At 48.4% G+C, this 26,880-nt stretch overlaps 1 protein-coding gene across 1 annotated transcript in view; it reads left to right on the plus strand.

Annotated features, from left to right (window-relative positions):
• Positions 1 to 24,609, plus strand: part of LOC125757464 (uncharacterized) — a 77,392-nt gene extending 52,783 nt beyond the window's left edge. The window contains exon 2 of the mRNA XM_049413069.1: positions 24,133 to 24,609. Within this exon, the coding sequence (XP_049269026.1) occupies positions 24,133 to 24,609 (477 nt within the window). The remainder of the gene's footprint in view (positions 1 to 24,132) is intronic.
• Positions 24,610 to 26,880: the final 2,271 nt, after the last annotated feature.

Below are 26,880 nucleotides of genomic sequence, written 5' to 3' on the forward strand. Positions count from 1 at the left end.
TCGACTTGCGCTGTTTGCCACCTGAATTCGACGTCGGTCTTCGTGAGCTGCGTTAGTGGCTCGGCAATCCGTCAAAAGTCTTTGACAAAGCGTCTGTAGTAGGCGCACAAGCCGAGAAATCGGCGCACGGCCTTCTTGTCGGTGGGCGGCGGGAACGCGGCGATGGCAGCTGTTTTCTGCGGGTCTGGGCGCACTCCAGTCTTGCTGATCACGTGACCCAAAAACAAGAGCTCCTCGTACGCGAAGCGGCACTTTTCTGGCTTCAGGGTGAGCCCGGAGTTCTTGATTGCTTGAAGTACGGATTCAAGGCGCTGGAGGTGTTCGTCGAAGTTCGAGGAAAACACAACGACGTCGTCCAAGTAAACAAGGCAAGTTTGCCAATTCAAGCCAGCTAACACTGCATCCATGACTCGCTGGAAAGTCGCAGGTGCCGAGCAATGACCGAAGGGCATGACCTTGAACTCGAACAGGCCGTCCGGCGTTATGAAGGCAGTCTTTTCTCGGTCTCTCTCTTCGGCTTCGATTTGCCAGTAGCCGGTCTTGAGGTCCATCGAAGAAAAGTAGTTCGCGTTGTGGAGGCGATCTAGGGCGTCGTGTATACGTGGGAGAGGGTACACATCCTGTTTCGTGATTTTGTTCAGGCGTCGATAATCGACGCAGAAACGTAGGGTCTCATCCTTCTTCTTCAGTAACACCACGGGTGACGCCCACGGACTTTTTGAAGGCTGGATGATGTCGTCGCGTAGCATTTCGTCGACTTGTTTCTTTGTCGCCTCACGTTCTCGAGTCGAAACTCTGTACGGGCTCTGACGAAGTGGCCTGGTACTTTCTTCTGTTATGATGCGATGTCTTGCGACCGGTGTCTGCCGAAGTCTGAACGACGATGAAAAGCAGTCCTTGTATTGCAGGAGCAGGGTCTTGAGCTGGTCTTGCTTGACCTTCGGAAGGCTGGGGTTGACGTCGAAATCTGGTTCGGGACGTCGATCCTTCGAAGCAGGTTCTGTAGCATCAAAGAGGGCGAAAGCGTTGCTGGCGTCCACGAATTCGTCGATGTAGGCGACCGTCGTACCAATGTTGAGGTGCCTATCTTGGTGGCTGAAGTTTGTCAGCACTACCTTTGCTTTGCCGTCACGCAGCTCGGCTATGCCTCTTGCGACGCAAATCTGACGCTTCAGGAGCAGGTGCTGATCACCCTTGATGACGCCTTCAAGGTTCGCGGTTTTTTCGGTGCCGACGGAAATAATAAGCTGGAGCGCGGCGGAACGGTCACCTGCTCTTCTGTTCCATTCAATGCATGGTTCCATGGTGTCGCGTGGGGCGGGAGCGCTTTGACTGAGGTTGGTGTTATCGACTCATACCTCAGGTCGATGACGGCGCCATGATCACTTAGGAAGTCCATTCCAAGTATTACATCCCTGGAGCAGTTTCGTAGGATTACAAAGCTCGCACGATAAGTCCGCTTATTGATGGTGACTCTCGCCGTGCAGACACCAATCGGCGTTATCAGGTGGCCTCCAGCTCTTCGGATTTCGGGTCCACTCCAAGCGGTCTTACTTTCTTCAGCTTGGTGGCGAATGGACCACTGACGACGGAATAGTCGGCCCCAATGTCGACGAGAGCGGTGACGTTGTGGCCGTACATGAGAACGTCGATGTCGCTAGTGCGTGACCTTGCGTTGCGGTTAGGTCGCGGCGTCGGATCACGGCTGCGACGATTTGTTGCAGTGCTTCCATGCTGCGTCGTCACGTCTTCTTCGGTCCGCGAGGTTTCATCGGTAGGGCTTCGTCGGCTTCGCGTCGTGTTCTGCAGGTCTCCTCGCGTTGTCGTCGTCGGCGGCCACGGAAGATCTTCGACATTTCGTCGTACAGCAACCACACCTCCATCGGTTGCTGCCCTTAGTTTCCCAGATACGGGCTAGGCGACCGGCCCCGGTTTGGGCCAGTGTACTGCCGGCGGTGCCGTGACATGTAGCAGCCGGGAGACAGCGAGCGGGAAGGTCGTCGTTTGCCACTGTGTTCCGGTGAGGTAGTCGTCGATGTCGCGAGGCCGTTCACCTGGCTGCGGGTGCGGCGCGTTGACGGCGAAACCGCGTAGCCCCATCTGTCGGTACTGGCAGCGGCGGTACGTGTGGCCGGCCTCCCCGCAATGGTAGCAGAGCGGGCGGTTGTCAGGGGCGCGCCAAACGTCGGTCTTCCTTGGCGTGTAGCGCGCGCCATAGCGCTGGGCGACAGGAGGACGGTAGGGCGTCGATGGTGTTGGCGTCTGGCGGCCGAACTGCTGCGGCAGCGCGGCGTCTTGACGTGGGCGAGCAGGGGGGGGGGGCGTTGCGTCGGGCTGCAGCAGCGTAGCTCATGGCTTGCGGCTGAGGCAGTGGCGGTTCAAGGTTGCCCAGCGACTGCTGGATTTCTGATCGAACGACATCTGCGATCGAGTCCACTTGAGGCTGCGCCGAAGGTAAGAGCTTGCGAAGCTCCTCCCGCACGATGGCTCTGATCGTTTCACGCAGGTCGTCGGAGCCGAGGGCATTAACAGCTGGGCTGTCTTGAATCAATCGGCGATTATATTGGCGGTTGCGCATTTCCAGCGTCTTCTCAATCGTGGTCGCCTCTGAGACGAATTCTTGGACCGTCGATGGTGGGTTCCGCATCAGCTCAGCGAAGAGCGCTTGCTTTACCCCTCGCATGAGGAAGCGACTTTCTTGTCCTCAGGCATGGCAGCGTCAGCGTGGCGAAACAGTCGGGTCATTTCCTCTGCGAAGATGGCCACGCTTTCGTTTGGTAGTTGGACCCATGTCTCCAGCAAGGCTGCGGCCCTTCCTTTTCGGACGACGCTCGCGAACGTCTCCAGGAAAGCGCTGCGAAAGACGTCCCAGGTTCGAAGGGTGGACTCCCGATTCTCGAACCAGGTCCTAGCTGCGTCTTCCAAGTAAAAGTAGGCGTGGCGCAGCTTGTCCTCGGAGCCTCAGTTGTTGAATGTTGAGACCCTTTCGAACGTCTCAAGCCAGGTTTCGGGGTCGTCGTTTGGCACTCCATAGAAGGTCGGCGGCTCTCTGGGTGGCTGCATCACAATCGCTGCAGGGGACATCGTGGTCGTCATTGTGCATGTCGTCCTCGTTCGCGGTCTTGGTCTTGTCGGGTAGGGGTCCGTATTCAGGTGGGAGACCTTGCTGCCTGCGGCTGGCCCGCTGGTTGGCGTCGATGTCTTTTTGACGGTGTGAGCTCGGCGCACGGCTCGAGGGGGGCGTTCGGTACATGGACCGGGAAGCACCTCCACCAGATGTCACGTGGTCGTGACGTCGACGAAGGCAGCAGTGAACACGTCCGAGATGAAACTTTATTTGGCCGAACTTGTGGCCGAGAAACTGAAAGTCAAACTACAGCAATACACTGATAGCGGCGGACAGAGCGTCGAGCGTCGATCAACTGACAACCGGTGAAGCGCGTCGGCATTTAAACATGTGCCATCAAATATTCCAGCGTTGTCGCTGGCTGTCGCGCGAATTCTAGAATAAGCTCGAGTGTGCGCGTCTTGCGCGCAATCTTAACAAAACGATCTACAATGATCGCGAAGCATCTCGAACAATGAGGCGCGGTTCGCGCTGAGCGTTGCTGACAGTCTTTGTGGGCGAAAACCGAATACAGAAAAAGTGATAATAAGAAACGCACGTGGCAATATGAATGACGGTATTGAACTGCCAGAATATTCCTCTGACGGCTTTTGAAATAACTATACGAGTATGCGTACGAGTAACTGTACGAGTATACGAGTACTTTGCTGTAATCGTCATCCGTCTCTATAGTCGCGCACGTGTTGTCGTGCTGGTCGCATTTATTGTGAACTCTCATACAGTTCAGACGCTTTCGTCGCTTTTGACAGGTGTCACTGAGATAATCACTTGGTGTTGCTTGACAAGCTGTGTAATTTTAGCTCTCGCGTGGCTTCTTATCTTTCGGCTAGCAACTGTTATCTTCATTTATGGTCAATGATACAATGCGACAATCAAAGGAAGCATATTTTTGCTTGCAGTTGAATGATGTTAGGATGAGCTTTCATGGTAGGTCGTTATACTTCGCATTTACATTTCTTTTTTACCTTTGGGAAGCGGAAAAATTTTTCCACAACCAAAAAGTAATAAAAGTGCATTTACGAGCACCGAAGACGTTAGTACCGTTTCATTGGATCAGGCGCTCATAGGTACCACTAGCGGCATGTCTTGTTTTTAGGAGGCGAAATCAGCAATTTCACTTTCTGAACAGTCTTTAAAACGCGTTTTGCTGCCTAATTTTTAACAAATTTTAAAGCCAGCCTCATTCATCCTCGTGAATACATGTGCGTATTTACTGTGCCCCTTCACTGTTTTCTGTGGTTTCTGGTCACATTTACCGCTTGGTGTTATGCAGTGCCATGTCAAGTGTGGGCAAGTACATCAGTGCATCATGCACTAGCTGTGGTGCCTGTGCAAACTACAGCTCTCGATGAAGGTAAATTGATTCGTCATCTATAATGTAGACGTTAGCTAGTTGATGGAATTTTTGTTCTCTAATCCACCATTTCATGCGATGCAACAGCGGTATATAACCGCGGTTGTATGAAAGTACTGTTGTTTCCAAATAAAAGCAGAGCGCGAAAAAGACGGGACACAAGAGACAAGAAGACGGAACGAGCGCCCGTCCCGTCCTTCTTGTCTCTTGTGTCCCGTCTTTTTCACGCTCTGCTTTTATTTGTAGACAATGCACCAACTCGCCCAGCAACGCGTTCTATTATACTGTTGTTTCGTTGGCAGCCTATTGTTTATGTTGTTGGATTGCTCATTGTTAATGTTCTAACAGAGAAGTGAAGTGCATACAGCAGTCGTAATAAGGCATATAATTGTCATTCATCCTTGTGATAAAATTTGAATACGTTTGCAGGTGACAAAACCTTGTGACACGAGAGCCAGGCGAAGCTTTATCGAGCAACTGGCCAGGAGCTCACACCTTGCAGGGTCTCCAGCAGCAGCAGCAGCAACAGCAGCACCGGCCGCGGTATTGCTTACAATGCCGTAACTGAGCATACGATCTTTCTTTTGTTTATTTATTCTTTTTTTGCGTTTCACTACCTTTTAAATATCGCCGCTGCAGCCGAGCATTGACCGGCAGCAGCGAATTAATTTTTAATCATGCATTGGCTGCTACCATTCAAATATTCGCCGTGATTGGCATCCACCTGGTATTGAAGAAAATTCGTTTGCAATATTGTGCTATTGCAATATTGTGCAACATTGTGCAACCAAATTTCAAACCAAGTTTGCCTGCCACTTTATTTACTTAACGAATGATTCGTGAGTCTGTTGTAAAAGTGCTTTCCTTGTACGTGATTCCCATCAAATTGCGATTGTGCTGTGGTTTTCACTTGCAGCCGACATTCTAAACAGAGCTTCACTTTTAAGAAAAACTGGAACTTTCATGGAGACGTTCAACAAGGTCAAAGTCATACTTGGTCAGATGTGCATGCGCGCATATATTTCGTGGAGATCGATGAGCATTTCTGAGGAAATCATGCTAAGCTTTCTGTCATAACTGTAGTGAGTTTATGGTTAAAACACTATTTGAAAGCTTCATTACCAACTTCTGAAAGCCCTTTCATATTTGTAACTTCTGTGACGCTGTCTACACAAAATTCGACAAGGTGTACACCTGATTGAAAAACGTCCGTTTACCAGGTAGAAGTTTTTGTGTGATGAGCGAAAATACCAGGTGATTTAAGAACATAACGCCGCATGTGTCCTCTGCGTTTCTTTTTTTCCGTCAGGATCACATGCCAGCAGCCCCCCCATCGCCTGACCGCAGAATTTGGAGGGAGTACGACAACAAGGCGTTCTACTGCGATCGAGTGCAAGAGAATGTGAAACGTTCAGTTGGCACACTTCCAGAGAAAGCCCTTATTTGGTGCTTGACGATATCAAGGACCTCACATGGGCATGCTCAATACTTCGTCTTGTGCAGAGTATATGAACCCAGTTGTTTCCCAGGTGTTCTGCCGGCGGGAAGCTGTCGAAGACACATTGAAAAGATCAAAGGTATTCGTTAAGCACCAGCATATATTTGTCTTGTCCGAAAGAACATCGGATGGCACGTTTATCGTTTCCTTCAGCGCTGAGCATTGCTGTTAGCGCTGTTTGTATTTTTTACAATAAATACTTATTTTTACACGTGAGCAGTACCTGTTTCTCGCATGCTTATACGCGCTAGACACAGCACGTACTGTTGAACTATGAAGCTGGTATGCTCCGTCAAGTCATTAGAGAGTTTTAGTGCCGGAGACCCCAAGCCACCTGCGTTCGCACGCTCTTGCGTTCCTTTGTACTCCCAGCCGCATCCACGGGGAATACAAAAGAACGCAAGGGCTTACGTACGCAAGCCGCTTCGGGGCCCCAGCACTCTATTCTCAACCGAAATGATTCCGTTGAACGGTACATTTACGGGGAACGCGGTGCGTTCATACTTTAACCGCCGCTACTAAAAAAAAACGATGCGAATTTTTATACGCATGTCTAAACACACTGCATGCTTATAGTTTCCAAGCTCACTGTTAACGATTGATCCAGGTACCCATCAAGGGGGAACTGAGCGCAAAAACGCTCCTATGTGATGTAATCGGTTCACGTTTAAAAAAATCCCAAGTGGTTAAAATTAGGCAGCATTAGCATACGGTACCCAGAGCTTCGTGTGCACGATTCCTTGTGTTTGTTGCCACTTCGCATCTGTCAAAGACTAAACACTGGTATACGCAGGTTACTTTCCGAATACAGTATAGCGTACGTGCCCAGCCAACACAACGTCTGCGTAGCCAATTCTAAAATTCTGTTAGCCAACAATCAACCACTAAACGGCGTGCCCCTTGACGTCAAGGCAGTCCGCATTAGGGATACCGCAACCCGACTGCTTTCTTAGTCCTTGTGCATGGCACAAACACACAAAAAATAGTAATGAATACGCTGGATAGGATCAATGGGGATTAGTGAAGAGACCTTCGTCCTCAAGTGGACATAAAATAGGCCGGTAATGATGAAAAACAAAATTCTTCCTTGGACAAATGCGCGAATCGTTTGCCGTGAAATGCACATATCTAATTTAATGTTCTACTATTAGTAACGGCATACTGTCGAAATCAAGTGCGGGCAGTAGAGCTTCCACTATGTGTTCTATAGATTTCGCAAAACCGTTCACCCTTTTCTCCTAAATCCGCGGTAGGCAATGCCCAAGTCTGGAAAACAATATTTTCATAATTAATTACCGTCCTCTGGAACGTACATATGTGCCAGCGCGAAGTGCGCACGCCTGTGGGTGTACCTCGTAATAACATCGCTGCATTGGCTCAAAAAGTTCATAAATCGTTAAACACCCTCATGTTCGACAAATGGCCACTCTACGTTAACTTTCTTGCCATAATATGTAATGTTTTATCAGTTCGTGATGACTGCCACACTGAGGCGCAACCGCTTTGTATGTGCGCAATAAAAAAATCTGCGCATAGCTCTGCAACACTAGAAGCTATTACTCGATGGTGTCAAATTCATTTTCCATTAATGCACCACTATACTAAGTTCTGGATTTCTGCTGTACGCAACGCCTCTCAGTAATCCGCACATAAAAAATTAAGTGCGTGTATACCTAAAAAACTCCAGAAGGCTCTCCCACGCACTATAGCACAACAAACTAACATTCCCCAGTCGCGTGCGCATGCAAATGCAGCTGTGTGAATGTAACTCGTAAATGTTTGCGTGTTCAGCCGTATTAATCACGGGGAGATTTGTCAAAAATTTATCAAAATGTGGAACTTGTACAGAGTTAGGCACTGCATGCCCATGAAAGTGCCTTTCGCACCAATACTATACTTAGTACATTGCATGGACTCGTGCTTCCAGAAAATGTCTCAGTAAAGTTGTGGAAAAAATATAGCATCATCCAGTGTGATTTTAGCGCAGTCTCGGCTTTGAGACGAGTATGACGTGATTTAAACAGCGCGGCGGGACCGCTATATCAGCGTGAATCCAGACGTTCTCAAAACTAGGGCCACTGATGGAGTCATAACAGAACGCCACAAATATTTCTGCGATAAGTGCTGCCGGATATAAGATGCAGTCCATGTTAGCATCAAATTCCTGCCTGCGCACTGCGTGCCTCAGAACGGCGAACGGCGAGCCGCGTCTCCAGCGTGCACAGACCAATTCAGGAGTCATGTATGTCGCGCGAGTGGCGTCCAACATAAACGGCATTTCCTCCGGGGCGCAGTCCGTCGAGCGACTGCGTAGCTGTATGCAATCAGCGCCAGCTCCTCGCTTCCATGGTCGACGCAAACGTCGGCCACATTTTTTATTGAAGCTAAAATAATGTCTACTGGAATAGTGTCATTTATTTGAGGGGAAGCGACGTGCGCTATCCAACGTTTAGAGCCAGGATGAATTCCTTTACAAGTGAAGTTCATCTGCAGTGCGTGCACGGCGTACTGCACCTGCTCGGGCATGTTCGCATATTGTATATATGGCTGACAATTCCACGATTATCAGCGCATGTTCATCTCAGTGTGTAATTATTACAGGGAGAGGGTCGAGCCAACGACGGTAACAGGTAAAACATCCTGGCATATGAGCGTGAGCGGTTTGTTCTGAAGCACGGTCGACTACGGCTTCGAAATAAACTGAATACGCTTTGTGACGATATCGGCTACCGGCCCGATAACCGTCGGCGGTGAAGCGGCCAGCGACGTTACTGAGAGGACGGAGATTCTCCGTCGGTAATCCGCTACGTCGCTGACCGGTTGCCGCGGATGAATTCCGAGCACACGTTCCACGGCAAGCGAATCTTGACGTTGAAAACTCCTTCAACCCACGAAAGGCAACAGGCTGACGCTTAAATGATAGACTCGGGTATTATGAACGCCAAGATTCTTTAAATGTCACTGAGGCGCCAGTGCAAATATATGCCCAACAGTTTTATCTTTTATACCAAGCACGCAAATTCGCTTCAAGCATGCTCCCACCAATAACTTGAGTTACTCCGTATATATTTTCACGAATATCATTTAAAAAACCTCTCCTTACGTATCAGTGCAAGCTACATGCATAATAACGACCTCCACTAGACTAATACGCCAGAGCGTGTAGCGACGCATTGGTGCATATAGACCCCCTGTTCTTTTACCACCATGGCCCATGGCCGCGGCGTGATGTGGTGTAGTGGTTAGCGTACGCGCCTGCTGATCGAGTGTTCGCGAGTTCGAATCCGCGTGCGTTTATTGTGGATTTTAAAGACGATAGTCTTTCTTGGGGAACTTAAACGCAGAAATTTTGGTCTGTCTGTCTGTTTGTCACCCGATTCAGCCACCCGGCCAAAGTCGAACCACTTTCCGAACGCCCAGCCGTCTTGAACAGGTGGCTAGATTCATACTTGTGTACATTGTCGATCAAAAAGCAAACATTACGCATATCTGAGGCGCAACACCACTAGGTAAGTATTAGGTGGTGTGTTACTTTAACAGAAAATACATAGATACGTAATTATAAACACCCTGGTTTCTTAAGCTGCGCTGAAAATACGACTATGCTGAAAATGCGACGCTATGCACGGCGACGAACGTCCTCTGCCACGGAGGAAAGAAAACCCTCTGCACAAGCTCATGTTTCCCGAGATGGCGCCCATATCTCACGCAGCATAGAATTACTGTATATGCTACCTTTAGGTAGCAGAGTTGCGCATCCGTCTTCCAAACGCCGCTAGCAACCATGCGTTGCGGAGAAGCTGACGCTCGGGTTAATTCTTGTATTTCTCGATCGTGCCGCTGCAGCGAACTGGATTAACACTAGTCATTCACAGTAAAGTTAATCAGCGGTCTTCGACACGCCAGACTTGCCGATCGGTGACCCGGTAGGTATATCGCCTGCAAAAACGGAGCGCGTCTTCGCCCCATAGCTGTGGATGCTAGCCAGACCTATGCGCAACTCTGCTAACTAAAGGTAGCATATACAGTAACTCTAACGCAGCGCTCGTCCATCGTCTTTCGACGGCATTTGCAGCGAAGCACCAGATACGCGGCCAATTTTAACACGAAATTTTTTTATGCCGGGGTCCACCAGGGCTCCACTGACGTATTTCCGTCACGCATATGACGTTGTAAAATATAAAGACTAACAGTGGGCAAAGAAAAAAAAAACAGAAGAAAAAGGACCGTCACCGGGAATCGAACATACGACCCCTCGCTCCGCAGCGCGCAGCGCGAAACGATTCGGCCACTGACGGCGCGTTCTTCGCAAGGCTAACGGCGAGCTATTTATATACACCATTTGCAGGTGGCTGTACTCAGAGATCTCTGTTACATCATGTTTTCGTTATCACTAGCGAGATGGCGCAAAGGGCTCGAAGAGCGCGCTTGAAAGGTCGTCGCCGTTGCGACGAGCGCTCGCGTCTACAGGGCGTGGTCGATCGTGCGTGCGCTTATCTCGTGATCGCGGTGGTTTGTACGTCTCGCGTTCAGAGCACGAAGGTCGCTTGGTTCACTGCAGCGGCCGCTTTTGCGAAAGGAGCGCGGTGCTCACGCAGAAATAAGTTACAAATGTGACAGTTAGTTTGCTCTCACCCTGTGTATGTTCGTTCCGTGCGTCCTTTCTGCTTGAGCAGCGCGTTGCAAGTTTCGAGCTGCTTGCCATTCTTCGCGTGACATTCATTCCTTTGCCCATGAGGCGAAAGAATGCGCAGCAAACGCTCAACTACGTCTCTGAAGGCACGTTTCACTTTCGTGTTATAGGGATTCCTATGACAGATGGATCAGCCATGTCTTTTTCTGTGGTTTACTTCTCAATGTAATATGTGTATATGGATTATGTATGTCATAAAATATGTGTCTCAGCCTCCAAATCCCCGAATAGAGCTTAAAAGGTGAGCTAAAACCAATTTTTTTTTCGCCGCTTCGTACATCGCCTATAGCCAGGACGCGCCGCAGCTGAGACGCACCATAGGTAGGACTCATCGTAGCCAGGACAGCTGGTCACGTGGAACGAGGGGATCTCTATAGCCGGCCTTCAACTAGCCGGGATTCGAGACGAAAAATCTCCGGCCTATATTGAGTCCCGCTATGAGATGAGCCACTGAGAAAGCTACTAGGCCGAGGGACGGCTACGGGCGGCGCCGCTAACAGGTTGTGCCGGCTAAACAAACAGTCTATAGGCGTTAGATTTTTCGTCTCGTTCCCGGGCTATAGACTGCCACTTTAAGCAGGACACGATTAAGAGTGATACGCAATAAGCGATACGTTGTGGCTTAACCATTTTTCAGATAGCACGAATACCAGCAATCGTGCAATGCCGGAGTCCAAAGGGGGTCAGGCTCGGTGTGGTTGGTATGTCTTTCGATGTTCTTAGTTCTTTGGCGACAAGAATTTGTTCTCTAGCACTAAGATAACTTCCTTTTTTTTCTCTTTCTAACGTTCTAGGGTGAAAGCAACGCGCCATTGTGTTAGAAAAGATGAGTCAGTATGCATGTGATGTCACTGTCAAATCCGGAATGTTTAAAGGTACGTAGACAGCAGGGGCGTAGCCAGGGGGGGGGGCTTATGGTTCTTCAGCCCCCCCCCCCCCCCCCCGAAATTTTTCGTGCTCTCATACACCACCGACCAGGGCCGTCACCCGGGGGAAGGGATTTTTTGCGCTTCAGCATCCTCGCCACCTCCCCCCCCCCTGAAAATGTTTCTGTTTCTCGTTCTATTATACACCGCCGTCCGATATAACCACCTTCACCGAAAACCACCCAGGATGTCGTCTAAAATGTTTTTTTTTTTTCGAGCACGACAATGCCATAGACAGTTGAAAGGTTCTGGAAGGTGGCTTTTCTGCAAGATTTTTAACACGAATGTGTTTCATGCCGGGGTCCACCAAGACTTCAGTGACGTATTTCCGTCACGGAAATGACATCAAAAAATGTACACGATCAGATGGCAAAGAAAAAAAAAGTTCCGTCAACAGGCATCGAACCCACGACCGCTCAGCCCGCAACAACACATGCCGGGCGCGCTATCCACTGCGCCATGGTCACAGACTCTTGAGGCTTTACAAACGCGCCTTTTATATCTACCACTCTCCCGGTCGGCGGGGTGGTGTTGCCCTGTGAGAGCGGCAAAGTAGAATAATTCGTCATTAATGTGGCTTTCGCGATTAGTACCTGCAACGCGTTACACGTGTTACACGTTCGTCCCATTCGGCGCGTTTTCAACAGAAGTGCAATTTTCTCAATGCATTAACACACCGCGAGGTGCAGACCTTAACGCAAGCGTCGTAAAAGCGTCGGCCTCGCTCATAGCATTACGCTAATCAAACCAAAAATAGCTCTGCGACGCGCGCCTGGCTCACCTGTGTGTAACACAGCGTTCCCCGCCATGCGCTCGCCCCGAGAAAAATTGCGGCCGGGCTACCGCTGCGGCACGACGCGCTTTGCGTTTCCCTCTAGTGCGGCCGTGGTGTTCAATCACAACTTAACATGCCGCAGGATGGCGACCAAGTTCTGCGTCCAATATGCGACGCTCTTCTGGCTATCACAACTCGTTCTCTGATTACGCTTTCACCGTTAACTACTACAGCTACCACAAGGGTTTGTTTAATCATTGAACATGGACGTTAGTCGTCGGCTTGGAGATGTACCACTAAGCATCAAAGTGGGTGCATCCATGTTAAGCGGCGCTATAGCTGCCACACATCAATGTACATTCTGCAGACTCTCTTATATCAATGTACAGTAAACATTCAGTTACTTCTAGGGCACGTTTTACTTTCGTGTTATTCCGATTCCTATGACGGCGGGATCAACCATGTTTTTTTTAGGGGCGAAGCTCCTTAAGGCGGCACCCGTTCGTCCCTCGTAGTCGTAGTCGTAGTAGTCATAGTGCGTAACCAGTCTTACGCTTTGACCTCCAAGGTGGTGCCGGTGGGAGATTTTTCCTGTGCGTTGTTGAACAATAAAAAATTCGCAGCGTGCGCGTTAACTAAAAGCCGAATTCTTCTGTCTCTCATTCCCCATTAGCAGCCATTGGCATGTTCCAGTAGGAAACGTTAGTAGAAGTAGAAGTGTAAGTGTTAGCTAAAAGCCGACTTCTTCTGTCTCTCATTCCCATTAGCAGCCATTGTTTACCTCCAAGGTAGTGCCTGGTGAGATTTCTCCTGTGCGTGATTAAACAATAAAATTTTGTTCAAAACGCCGTTGATTGATGAAATAACCAACGAAAGACGCCAGATGTTTTGTAAAAGCAAAACGAAAGAACGCCAGATGTTTCTAAAGCAAAACGAAAAGACGCCAGCTGCTTAACGAAAGACGCCAGATGTTTTCTAAAGCAATGGTTTTCTAAACAATGAAAATTCACAGCGTATATGTAAAATTAAAGTGAGCTGCAAGTCGTCATAACTCATCGAACCTTTAGTATAAACGCGCCCGATCTCACGTCGGTGATGATGTACTGGGCAGAATTCACGGAAGATTCACGGTTTACCGACGAACCTCCGCAGCTTCGCCCACTCATCATCATTCACTCCGTGGATATGCTGTGATCTTTTTTTTAACCATACAGCTACTCAGCGCTTCAAGAGGGTGCGTTTTGCCGAGTGTGTGTCCTTTTTAGCAGAAATGAGGTTGGCAAGAGCCAATATGCGCGCACTGGGGCCCTCGTATCCAAGCCATTTATTTCAAAAGTGGAAGCACGCCCTCGAAGTATTCGGTGCACACGAAGCCACTAAATATCACACTGACGCTCAGCTGGAAGCCGATAATTTTCTTCAAACCTTTTCAGGATGTGTGCCCAGCGTTGTTGATCAACTGGACCATGGCAGGCAAATTCAAATAAGAGAGAACCGAAGGAAGTTACAGCCTATTGTTGAGACAGTTCTCTTTTGCGGGCGGCAAGGTCTGGCTCTCCGTGGCCATAGAGACAGTGTTCCGAAGGATTATAGAAAGCACAGCCTCCTCTACAAATACAGGTCACTTCAGAACGCTGCTTCGCATGCGAGCGGATTGTGGCGACACAGATCTAAATTAGCATTTGGAAAGTTGCCCAAATAATGTCTCGTATTTAAGTCCAGATGTAGAAAACCAGATTACACAAATCTCTGCTGCAGTCATCAATCAAGGGAAGCCTTGTCACAAAAGTAAACACTGCAGGCTGCTTCTCCGTACTTGCTGATTAAACGACGGATATTGCTGGTATCAAGCAGCTTACTGTTTGTAAGCTGCTTGAGGATGCGAACGAAATCGAAGAAATGTTCTTAGGCTTTGTGCCAATTCACGACCAAAGTGGCCGGGCCCTCGCCGACACCATCATAAGGTTCCTTATACACGTGGGAATTAACATCCAGAATCTCTGTGGTCAAGCCTACGATGGTGCAAGCTCCATGGCCGGCAAAACGAATGGTGTTCAAGCTGCTGTTCGTGAGAATTATACAGCCGAATTCTACACTCACTGCGCCAGTCACCCCTAATCTAGTTCTGTGTGCGGCATGCTCCGTCACAAACATCCGAAACTGTTTTGGGACTCTAAAGGCGACGTCAGTATTTTTCCATAAATATTCTAGCCGCTCACACGTTTTGCGAAAAATGATAATTTTGAGCTGTCCTGGGTCTACAAGAAAGCGCCTTTTGGGACTATGCGAAACGCGCGTGGTCGACAAGCACGATGCAGTGTTTCATTTGTGAGCCTCTTTGAGCCGTTGATCGCAGCACTAGAGGAGATTATGTTTAACCGAAATGGCGAAAGTCCAGTACAGGCAAACAGTCTAATGTTGGCACTCTTGTCACCAGCGTTCCTTGTAAGCCTGCATGTGACGGAGCACGTGTTGGCACTGACTTTGCCACTGTCAAAGAAGTTGCAGACTAGGAGTATCGACATGAGCGCGGCCAGTGACGACATAGAAGCGGTACAGCTGACAAATGAAAATGACCGCAAGAACGCGAATGCTTCTTTCTCAAAAATATTTGCACAAGTGCAGGCATTAGCAGAAAAATTAAACGTGGAGATCACTAGCCGTCGAGCCGGTGTCCGGAAGCAAAACTTTGGGAGCAATGCATTCGAAAGCGCGGAAGAATATTTTCGCAGAAACCTGTTCATTACGTTCATTGACCACATAAAGCAACGGTTAGAAAAGCACAGGGCACTTCTAAAGGACTTTTCAGTAATTGTACCATCCGCAATACCACCAATGCAAGATGATCGGGAGAAAGGAGCAGAAAATCTCCTGACCGTTTCTGCGCATGACGTCGAAACGAGGGCTGGTTTTGGAGAACTGCGACTATGGTGGACAAAGTGGGCGAACAAAGCAGCAAACCAGCGCCCCTGTACAGGAACCGATGCTCTCTCTCATTGCGACAGCAGGTTTTATCCGAATGTGTAAAAGCTACTCCAGAATCTAGTCGCCCTTCCAGTGACCACTGCCAGCGCACAGAGAACGTTTTCAAGCATGAGGTTACTTAAGAACTACTTACGCTCCACGATGTCTGAGGAGCGCATGGTTGGCCTGGCACTTCTCTACGCCCTCAGAAATGTCGACATCAGCGTGTCGGAAGTCATTCACCGCTTCAATAAGCTTCCTCGTCGGGTCAACTTTGTCCATTGATACCGAGCAGGACAAAAATCAGTGCAAACGAAAGGAAAAGACACTGCTGTTCCAGAGTTCAGGTCAATGAGCCCGTAATTCTGAGGCAATAATATTGTTCCCCACTTTTTAAAGCCGTGAGAATTTTGTACCTTTTAGCAGTTAACAACGTGACCTAATATGAACATACGAATACGGGCATAGGGTGGACATTAACAGCCAATCGACAGCTTCACCTTATTCACTGAGAGGTCGGCATACGTGGCGTTACCAAACAAATTCAGCTATTGGGAAGCCGTACTAGCGGCATTGTTTGTTACTTTTATTTGTCGTTCTAGTTCTTCATTGCTTTTTGAACTAGAAGATACAACCCTCCTTTTATATTGAGTTCACAACAGTGGTTCGCACTTTTGAAATAGTCTTGAAATACTCTTTTTTTTCGTTATATATGCGCTCTTCCTTTATAGTTCTGTCCACATGGTGCGTCCTAGACAGCAGCTTGACCCAAGGACATATCAGTATCTGTGATTGTGCAGCATGTTCTTTTGCCTTATTTTGGGCATTATGTATAGTGATCATTGCTTAGTTCCGTATATTGATTGCATATTTAAATGTACATTTGTGATTTCTGTAAGCATACAGCGCACTGTTTCCGGTGACTTATGTTTTGCCCGTATTTAAGGTGCACTTTCCCAATCTTGTTTTTCCCTGGCCCCATCATTTGTTCAAAAAGATGAACATTTTGCGTAAACAATCTGCAATAAAATATTTGATCTCGTCCTGGTTATTTCGTGGACTTCATTTTTTTCTTATCAGGCGCTTCTTCAGTTTAAAACTGATGCAGTTCCAAAGTTTACGTGATATTTGCCGTACCTCTTACACACACACACACACACACACACACACACACACACACACACACACACACACACACACACACACACACACACACCACACACACAAATTGAAAAGATTGAAGACAGGTATTCCTGGAAAGATGTTGCGGGCATGCCAACATAATATTTTTACGAAAAACACATTTCTTACTTGTTCTTGACAGTGCGCAGCATTCAAGAAGTGATTTGCAGCATCTAATACAAATTGTCACTGGTAATATATGTGATTCATATACTTAGTCGTTAGAAAAATTCAATGAGGAGGTCGCGGTGCAAAGTGAGCCCCCCCCCCCCCCCGAACAAAATTCTTGGCTACGCCACTGGCAGGCACAGGTGGTGTGACTAGAGGCGGTGAAGGTTGCATTGCAGCGATGTGTGCGTACGAAGCCGGTTGGGGCAAGGTGTAGCGTTGGGATGGTGGGTGCTCTGAAAGGCTGTCATTTGCTCTGTGATCTGTGATAATGCCTCGCAGACCAGTAGAGACGGGTTGGGCGTGAGAGTTGTTGCTAGGTGGTGAACCGTAGGCTTGCAATTCCTCACCAATTATGGCTCGAGTGACGTATCGGAGCTCCATACTGTTTGCCAAGGGGTTTTCGGAAAAGTCGGTTCGCAGGCGGATGGATTGCAGGGCATCAAGCCGCTGGCACACAGAGATGACGTCCGATACCGTCGACGGGTTGTTCGCGGCGAGGGGATTGAAAGCGGTAGGTCCTATACCCTTCAGAGGGTTTCGTACGCGATTAGCTTCTCGCATGGCGTCGTCGATACGGCGGCAAAGCGCGGTAACGTCTTCAATGTACGAGGTATAAGACTCACCGTAATGCTGGACGCGTTCAGTCAGTTTCTTCCTCGCAACTTCCGAATGAACGATGGTTTAACAAAACTTGAAATTCGGCGAGATGGTGCATAGCTGATGGAAAACTTTGTGCGCAAAACACAAGACAATTCACCGGAACTAGAGAGACAGGACTGGCGCTGAATGAACCGTAGAATGAATGAATGAACCGACTGAATGAACCGACAGAATGAGGTGTCGGTGTGCCGAAAATCAGCCTTGAAGCTGGTTCTTGAAGGAAGACCAATCACGGAAGTCGCTCTCATGATTTAGGAACCACGTCTTGGCTAGTTGGGATATATAAAACTGCACGCGGTCTAACTTCGACGCCTTGTTCCATGCGGTTGTTGTAAACGCTTACACGGTCATTGTTGTCTAGCCGTCTTGGACATCTTCTCCAGGCAGACTGGAGAATATTTCGGGGTCGCGCGGGGGCGTTGTTGGCAGTGGTGGGGGCGGCTGCGGGCGGTTGGACTAGATGAGTTGGCAGTGGGCTCATCTTGTGACATGGTGTTCTGCTGGCGTAAGCGGCATTCCCAACGGAGCTGCAGGAGGGATCTTTAGAGGAGAGGTCGAAGGGATCGTAAAGCTCCTCCACCACTTGAAATAATACGCTTCAGCCTACGCTTGATTACGCGAAAAGCAAGATGGCGCCGACAAAAAAGACCTCCGAGCGAATGACTGATGATGGCTATTTACAGATCAGGAAGATGATGTCGAATAAGTTCCTACAGTGTGTGTATATATATATATATATATATATATATATATATATATATATATATATATATATATATATATATATATATATATATATATATGTGTGTGTGTGTGTGTGTGTGTGTGAAAGAAAACTAGTCACAGTGAAAAACATAACAATATTTATTCTGAGCTTTCGGCCGGGGACCGGCCTTTATTTAAAGGCCGGTCCCCGGCCGAAAGCTCAGAATAAATGTTGTTATGTTTTTCACTGTGACTAGTTTTCTTTCATATTGCCACAAGTTATTCGACACCCTTTGAAGAAGCACGCCGCTTCCTCCTTTTATAAACTCCGCCACAGAACTGGCGCGCAAAGCGCGCAATACAACGCCGGATTGCGCGTGCCCCGACACCACGGGCTGAAAAAGAAGACTGGTGGCTGATGGAATGAGCGGCACGCGACTACATGTGTGAAGAAGAAGTAGACGAGGTTCGGACTAGCTAGCGGCGGACATCTCTGCAAAAAGTTGTGTGTCTTGAGTTGACGGGCACAGGTTCGCCCTAAATAAATAGTTATTTTAGCAGCAGGCGCTGTATTTGTTCGTTACAAACTGGTGGAGGTGCTGGGTAATGATTCCAAGCCCACCTCAGGCTAGGGAGCGTAGATTGGAGCCAGCGGAATTAACGCCTGTCCACCAACGCACGAGCCGCCGCCTACGAGGTGAGCAGCCCGAGTTTGGCCCCCTCTTCGATTCGTCAAGACCAGTGGAGACCGTAAGCTCAGACGCCACGATGGCCGCCCAAGCGACACCATCTCCATCACATATCGTCGTGGATTCGCCCCGGACACCAGAAGTCTTCCACGGCGACATTTTCGAAGATGCAGAGGACTGGCTGGAGGGCTTCGAGCGCGTCGCCAGCTTGAACGGTTGGGACGAAGCCAGGAAACTTCGCTACGTTTACGTGGCACTACAAGATTCTGCACGTACGTGGTTCGAAAACCACGAAGCGTCGTTGTTGTCATGGGACGACTTCCGAAGGGAGCTACTGGCTACATACCCAAACACGGACCGCAGAGAGAAGGCAGAGGCCGCTCTTCAGACGAGAAACCAACGAAACAACGAGAGCGTGGCCATGTACATTGAAGACATGTCCCGACTCTTCCGCCGAGCCGACCCAAACATGGCTGAGGAGAAGAAGTTGCGGCACCTGATGCGCGGAGTGAAGGAGGAGCTTTTTGCAGGCCTAGTGCGTAATCCGCCCCGCTCTGTGGCTGAGTTTAGATCAGAGGCAACGATGATAGAGAAGACACTGCAGCAGCGCGCGCGCCAGTACAACAGGGACGTAGGCGTCTCATCAGTTAGCGCGGTCTCAACAACCCTCACGAGCAACATCGACCTTTTGCGGGAAGTGGTGAGGGCTGTCGTGAGAGAAGAGCTGCAGAAAATGCAACTGGCTCAAGGTACTCCAGCGATGCCTTCGCTTGCGGACGTTGTACGTGAAGAAGTGCGTCAAGCAATCCTTCAACCGCAGCCTCAGGCACTGCACCGTGTACAACCAGAACCTCAGCCTCAGTTATCGTACGCGCAAGTTGTACGACAGGACCTCGGACGCACCATCCGGACAGCACCGGCGGCCGTTATACCCCCGACGTTTCCTTTGAGTACACCACCACCCATGCCGGAAGTAAGACCACGTAAGAGCGACGTATGGCGCACTGCAGACCGGCGGCCTCTCTGCTACCACTGTGGAGAGGCAGGTCACCTTTACCGGGCTTGTCAATATCGTCGAGTGGGACTGCGTGGTTTCCCAGTCAATGCACCCTGCCCTCGGAACGGTGAGCGCCCTTACGAAATCGAAGAGTTTTTGTCTTCGCGCCATACGCTTCAGGACACCCAGCAACGAGAGTCGCGGTCAACAGCACCAATGCGCTATCGGTCGCCAAGTCCTCGTCCATCGTCAATGCTCCCGAGACGTCGTTCACCTAGCCCGCGGCGGGAAAACTAGAGCCAGCGACCTGTGGAGGCAAGGCCGCTGATACTCGGAAAACTGAAAACCCTCCATCGCTAACCCGACCGGACGACGGCAGTCACGCAACGACGGACAAGTGCAGTAATGGTGACGTTACATCCGAACTGCTAGTCACCATCGACGACCTTGAGGCTATTGCTCTAATAGACACTGGGGCGGACTACTCCGTGGTCAGTAGCGTCCTTGCAAAGAAGTTGAAAAAGGTGCTGACTCAATGGACCGGACCTCAGATACGTACCGCCGGAGGGCACTTAGTCAGCCCCGTAGGAGTGTGCACAGCGAGAATAGGGATAAGAGGATTCGTGTACGCCGGCAGCTTTATTGTTCTCTCCGAGTGTTCCCGTGAGCTCATTATAGGTATGGACTTCTTGCAAGAAAACAGCGCAATCATCGACTTGCAAGAATCTAAAGTTTCTTTTTCTACGGAGAACGCTGTCGCCGTGTGTGATACGGAGCAACTAGTCGCCTCACCTCTCCGTATTGTGGACGAAGATGTGACCGTGCCGCCACGTTGCAGTGTTACAGTTCTTGTGAGAAGTGACGTTTTCAGTGATTATGATGGACTAGTGGATGGAAACATCGGCCTGTTAATCGAAAAGGGAATATGCGTCGCAAGAGGTCTAGTGAACATTCGGGATGGATGTGCGGATGTCCTATTGACCAACTTTGGCAATGAGGTGCAGCATGTGGCGAAGGGAACAGCCATAGCATCCCTGCATGAATATGTGCAAGTCGCGGATGTTTGCACTCTTGAGAAAGCCCCGCCAGCTTCTGCGTCAGTGGACAGCGTCCTTCAATCGATAGACATCGACAGAGAGCTCTCATCACCGCAGAAAGAGCAGCTTGTGAATTTGATCAAAGAATTCGCGGAGTGTTTTTCCACTTCTTCGAAAGTGGGACGCACTCCCGTCACAAAGCACCGCATCGTAGTCGAAGAAAATGTGAGGCCAGTGCATCAACGTCCATACCGAGTGGCTCCAAAGGAACGGGAAGCCATAAAGAAACAAGTAGAAGAAATGTTGAAGGACGACGTAATACAGCCATCCAATAGTCCGTGGGCATCACCGGTGGTACTGGTCAAAAAGAAGGACAACACACTGCGCTTTTGTGTTGACTACAGAAAACTGAACCTCGTCACGAAGCGGGACGTTTATTCACTACCCCGAATTGACGACACCTTGGATAAGTTACGCAACGCGCACTTCTTTTCCATCATTGGATTTAAAGAGCGGATACTGGCAAATCGAAGTGGACGAACGAGATCGCGAGAAGACGGCATTTGTGACACCCGACGGACTCTATGAGTTCAAAGTACTCCCTTTTGGTTTGTGCTCTGCTCCCGCCACCTTCCAAAGGATGATGGACACTGTCCTCTCCGGGCTAAAATGGCAATCGATGCCTCGTCTATCTCGATGATGTAGTAGTTTTTTCTTCTACCTTCGAGCAGCACGTGCACCGACTGAGAACAGTACTGGATGCCATTCGCGCGGCAGCACTGACTATCAAACCGGAAAAATGCCACTTCGGATTTCGTGAGCTTCGGTTCCTCGGGCACATTGTTAGTGCTGAAGGTGTCCGTCCAGATCCTGACAAGATTACTGCAGTCGAAAACTTTCCGAAGCCACGAGACAAAAGGCCATGAGACGATTCCTGGGCCTCTGTGCCTACTACAGACGCTTTGTTGAAAACTTTGCCAAAATCGCTGAACCATTGACGCGCCTTACAAAAGAAAGTGTACCATTCGTCTGGCAAGAAGAACAAGAAGATGCTTTCGCAGAGTTGCGGCGACGTTTGCATTCACCTCCTATACTTGCTCATTTTGATGAAGACGCCGAAACAGACATCCATACCGACGCGAGTAACGTTGGTCTCGGCGCCATCCTAATACAGTGGCAGAAGGGAGAAGAAAAAGTTATTGCTTACGCAAGCCGCACTCTATCGAATGCGGAGTCCAATTACTCAGCGACAGAGAAGGAATGTCTCGCAGTTATATGGGCCATCAGTAAGTTCCGCCCATACCTATACGGCAGACCATTTCGAGCGATCAGCGATCATCATTCATTGTGTTGGCTGGCGAATATCAAGGACCCTTCGGGAAGACTTGCTAGATGGAGCCTGCGTCTGCAGGAATATGACATCACCGTCGTCTACAAGTCTGGTCACAAGCACAACGACGCGGATTGCCTGTCACGTGGACCAGTAGAGTCTTCATCCTCTGATCAAGAACAAGATTTCCCATTTCTTGGAGCTCTGAACGTGTCCGAGATGGCTCGTCATCAGCGAAAGGACCCGGAACTACTCCCGCTTATCCATTACTTGGAGGGTCAGCAAAATCCAGGTACCACGAGTTTTCGTCCGTGGATTGTGTTCCTATGTTCTCCGGGATAACGTCCTCTACAAGAGAAACTTCGAACACAGCGGTGAGACGTTTCTGCTTCTTGTACCATCATCACTGCGAGCAGAAATCTTAGAAGCGTGTCATGATGACCCATCGGCTGGCCATTTGGGTATAAGTCGGACTTTGGCAAGAATCCGCCAAAGATATTATTGGCCGAAATTAATGGATTCTGTACAGCGCTATGTCAAGTCATGCCGAGATTGCCAAAGACGCAAAATACCACCACTGAAACCGGCGGGTCTGTTGAAACCGATAGAGCCACCGAAAGGGCATTTGAGCAGGTGGGGATGGATTTACTTGGACCATTTCCTGTCTCATCATCGGGAAAGCGATGGATCGTAGTAGCAACAGACTACATGACCCGCTATGCTGAGACGTCGACTCTCGCAAAACGAACCGCGAATGAGGTAGCGCATTTTTTCGTCACTCAGATAGTACTACGACATGGCGCGCCTAAGGTTGTCGTAACTGACAAAGGAACAGCGTTTACTGCCCGCTTGACGCAGTCTGTAATGAAACTCACGCATACCGACCACAGAAGAACTACGGCATACCATCCGCAAACAAACGGCTTAACTGAAAGGCTCAATAGAACGCTCGCTGACATGATTGCCATGTATGGTGGACATCGAACATCGGACATGGGACAGTATTTTGCCGTATGCCACATTTGCATACAATACCGCGCTACAAGAGACGACACACTTTACACCATTTCAACTTGTCTACGGTCGGACGGTAACAACGACCTTAGACGCGATGTTACCTGTCAACAGTTCGAATGAGGATGACCCTGACATCAGCGAATACATAGAAAGGGCAGAAGAGGCACGACAGTTGGCAAGGCACCGCATCATTCAACAGCAAAGCGTCGACGCAAATCGCTATAATCTAAGGAGAAGGGATGTACAGTACAACCCCGGAGACAAAGTGTGGGTGTGGACGCCTGTACGTGCACGTGGCCTGTCCTGAAAAGTTGATGCGGCGCTATTTCGGCCCTTACAAAGTACTTCGCAGGTTAAGTCCCTTAAATTACGAGGTAATCCCTGAAGGTCAAGCGTGCTCAACACGACGCAGGAATCACCCAGAAGTCGTACATGTAGTACGCATGAAACCAAATTAAACCAATAGCCAGGAACATTCTTTCGAAACCTATATATATATATATATATATATATATATATATATATATATATATATATATATATATACATATATATATATATATATATATATATATAATATATATATATATATATTATATATATATTATATATATAGATATATATATATATATATATAACAGCCGGCTGTGTATATAACATTATGAATTGCAAGGTGAAGCAGGTTAATCGGAGTCTAAATCGGGAACCTTCTTTAGCTGTCCTGCCTCGGCACAACTAAAATACTTGACACTTCTGCACACTCATTAACTCACAGCAGCTTGGATATATGGAGCAACGGCGATGCTGTTCGTTTTCCAAGAAAGAAACTAAATTTCCTCTAAGAGGAAGAGCGTTCAATCGGGCTATAAAACGTTTACTGGTTCCCACCCGTATTTGCGTCAGCGATTAAGTAAATTTCAGGCCAGGCAGAACAAAATAAAATCATGAGTGGGCAAGGCGGCAGCAGCGACAGCACAATGCTCACGCGGTGCTTCTTTGTTGTGCAGTTTCTGGCCAGCCTTGTGGATTCCCCGGCACACTGCCTGGACGGCGCGGCGGTTCGGAATGCGTCAACTTGCGCAAACCAACACGTCGATCGCCGCAGATGCATGCAGTCTGCCCTTCCTGTCTTGCTGCCGAAAGATCGACTTGGTTCAACTATTGCGCCTGCGCTGTCCCCAAGTGTCTACGCTGACTATCAACTGGGTCAACAAACCTTTGTCAAGCCCAACTTCGTGACGTCATCAGCATCGGATATAAAAGGCTCCCAGCCACAGCGCAGCTTCAGTGGGCAAGGCGGCAGCAGCGACAGCACAATGCTCACGCGGTGCTTCTTTGTTGTGCAGGTATGTTATTTGGACAACGCACATTGTATCCGTTCAAATAATCGTTTCTTGCTGCTGCTCGGTTGCCCACAAACCGTTGTATCTCTATATGTTCCATTTATGCTCAGCTTATGTACTGCGTCAGTTGTCTGTGCCTGAGTGGTGACGTTGAGTTAAACCCTGGGCCAAGGGGTATAAAGGGTACTTCTAGTAATTCCGGCACTGGCTCTGGAGTAACTATGTTACCGAGCGGGGATGTGCACGACGTGGCATCCATCGATAGTGAACCTTCTGTTTTTGCCATGTTTTCCAGCCTGCTAGCTGGACAAAATAAAATAGCACAGGATATTGCTGAGCTTCGTTCTTCAGTCAATTCGCGCTTTGAGGCTGTTGAGTCGCGACTTAACGCTCTAGAGTCGTCTAGTACCGTGTCTAACGCACCTAAAACAATAGTAGACGATTTAAAAAGCTCAGTTTGTTCTCTTAATAAGAAGGTGATTACGCTCATGGCTCAGAACGATGACCTAGAAAGTAGACTCCGCCGTAATAACTTGATTCTTCGTGGTATTCCTGAATCTCCAGATGATGATAACAGGGCAGTGACCAACGTTGTTTCAAAATTTCTTACGGAAACGCTGAGCATGACTGCCCACAAATCGAAAGGTGCCATAGGTTAGGTAGACGTCACACAGGTCGCACCCGCCCTATCATTTTCAGACTGCTGGATTTTCGTGAAAAAATTCATATTCTTAAAAACGCATCTAAGCTAACGGGCTCCGATCAACGCACATCTGAAGACTATTCTAACAACGTTCGTTTTATCAGAAGAAAGCTATGGGAGGCAACCAGAACCCATTGCAGCAGCGGCTCTTCCGTGCGCATTGTTTACGATCACGTGTTCATTGATAACATACGCTACAACTGGGACGTGCAGTCTAACACAATTTTTCAGTCTCGTAATCACGATACTGTAGCGATGGCATCTCCTTCGGCCACTACTCCTGCTTCTTGTTGACGCCCCCGTGATTTCCCCGATAATCTTCGTATTTTAAATATTAATGCAAGAAGTTTAGTGAACAAGTTTCCTGACTTTTTGTCACTAACTTTGTCCTACTCCCCTCATGTCATCGGTGTCACGGAAACGTGGTTTCATAACGAAATTTGTGATGCCGAGATTTCGCTGCCGGGCTTCAATGTCATAAGAAGTGATCGGATCGATGGTAGAGGCGGTGGCGTTGCTTTATATTTACATTCTGACTTAAAGTTTTCTGTGCTTGATGCTCCGTCTCAAACCGAATCGGTTTGGTGTAAAGTTTATTTTGAAACATTGACTTTTGTTGTTGGTGTCTTTTACCGTCCACCTAACCTGATTGCGGACTCTTTGGTTTCCTTGAGTGCATTCGTCCAAGAAATAGTTCTTCATTCGCCAAATCTAATATGTATGGGCGATTTTAATGTCCCCGATATAAACTGGACATCGTTATCTCCGCTAGGTCATGCTTCCAACTGTACAGAGAAACGATGAACTTTTCACTAACTTCCGGCCTAAAGCAAATAGTCAGCGACGCCACAAGAGGCACGGCGATTTTAGATCTTGTCTTCTTCAGCCCTAGAGTCTGCGATTATGGTTATGCGTGCACTGTTGTGGATGGCATATCGGATCATAAAGCTGTTTTTGCATCTATTTCTTGTCCTGTACCGAAAGCCCGATACATTTATTCTACTTTCCGCAATATGAGCCACGCTGATGATATGGGTATTATTGATGCACTTAGCACTTCTTTCGCCCAGTTTGAAGCGATTAGTATTTTTGATGATGTTGATACTTTAACAAAATTTTTCAGTGACCTTGTTTCAAAGTGCATCATGCGTTTTGTACCGTTAAAAACAAAAAAGACGAATCCAGAGCTGCCTTGGATTACACGGGAAATTTTGCACCTGTCGCGACGACTTGGGCGTTTGCGGCGTGCTAAACGAGCTGGTGATGCTGTTCTTGCCGCACAATTCATTGCTCTAAAGGAGGAACTTCGAAGCAAAACTAATGCTGCTCGTGAATTTTACTTTCGAGTTACACTTCCCGGTTTGCTTAGAAATAATCCACGTAAATTTTGGAAGTCTGTCCTGCCAATGGATTCTACCACTGATACATTTGAAATAAATGACACAGTTACGGGTGATACTGCTCTTATTGCAAATGCATTTAATGATTACTTTCAATCTGTTTTTACACTCGATAACTCCGTTGTTCCTCCTTTTATAGGGCATACTCCTAGTTCTACTGACGATATTGTTGTTTCAAACCAGGGTGTGCTGAACCTCATTTTAAAACTCGATCCGAAGAAGAAAGGTAGTCCTGATAACATAGACAATGAATTCCTCCTTAGGTACTCCTTATGGACTAGTCGGTATTTAACTATTATCTTTCAGAAA

This window comes from Rhipicephalus sanguineus, chromosome 2 (genome assembly GCF_013339695.2).
Source record: "Rhipicephalus sanguineus isolate Rsan-2018 chromosome 2, BIME_Rsan_1.4, whole genome shotgun sequence".
NCBI classification, from domain to species: domain Eukaryota; kingdom Metazoa; phylum Arthropoda; class Arachnida; order Ixodida; family Ixodidae; genus Rhipicephalus; species Rhipicephalus sanguineus.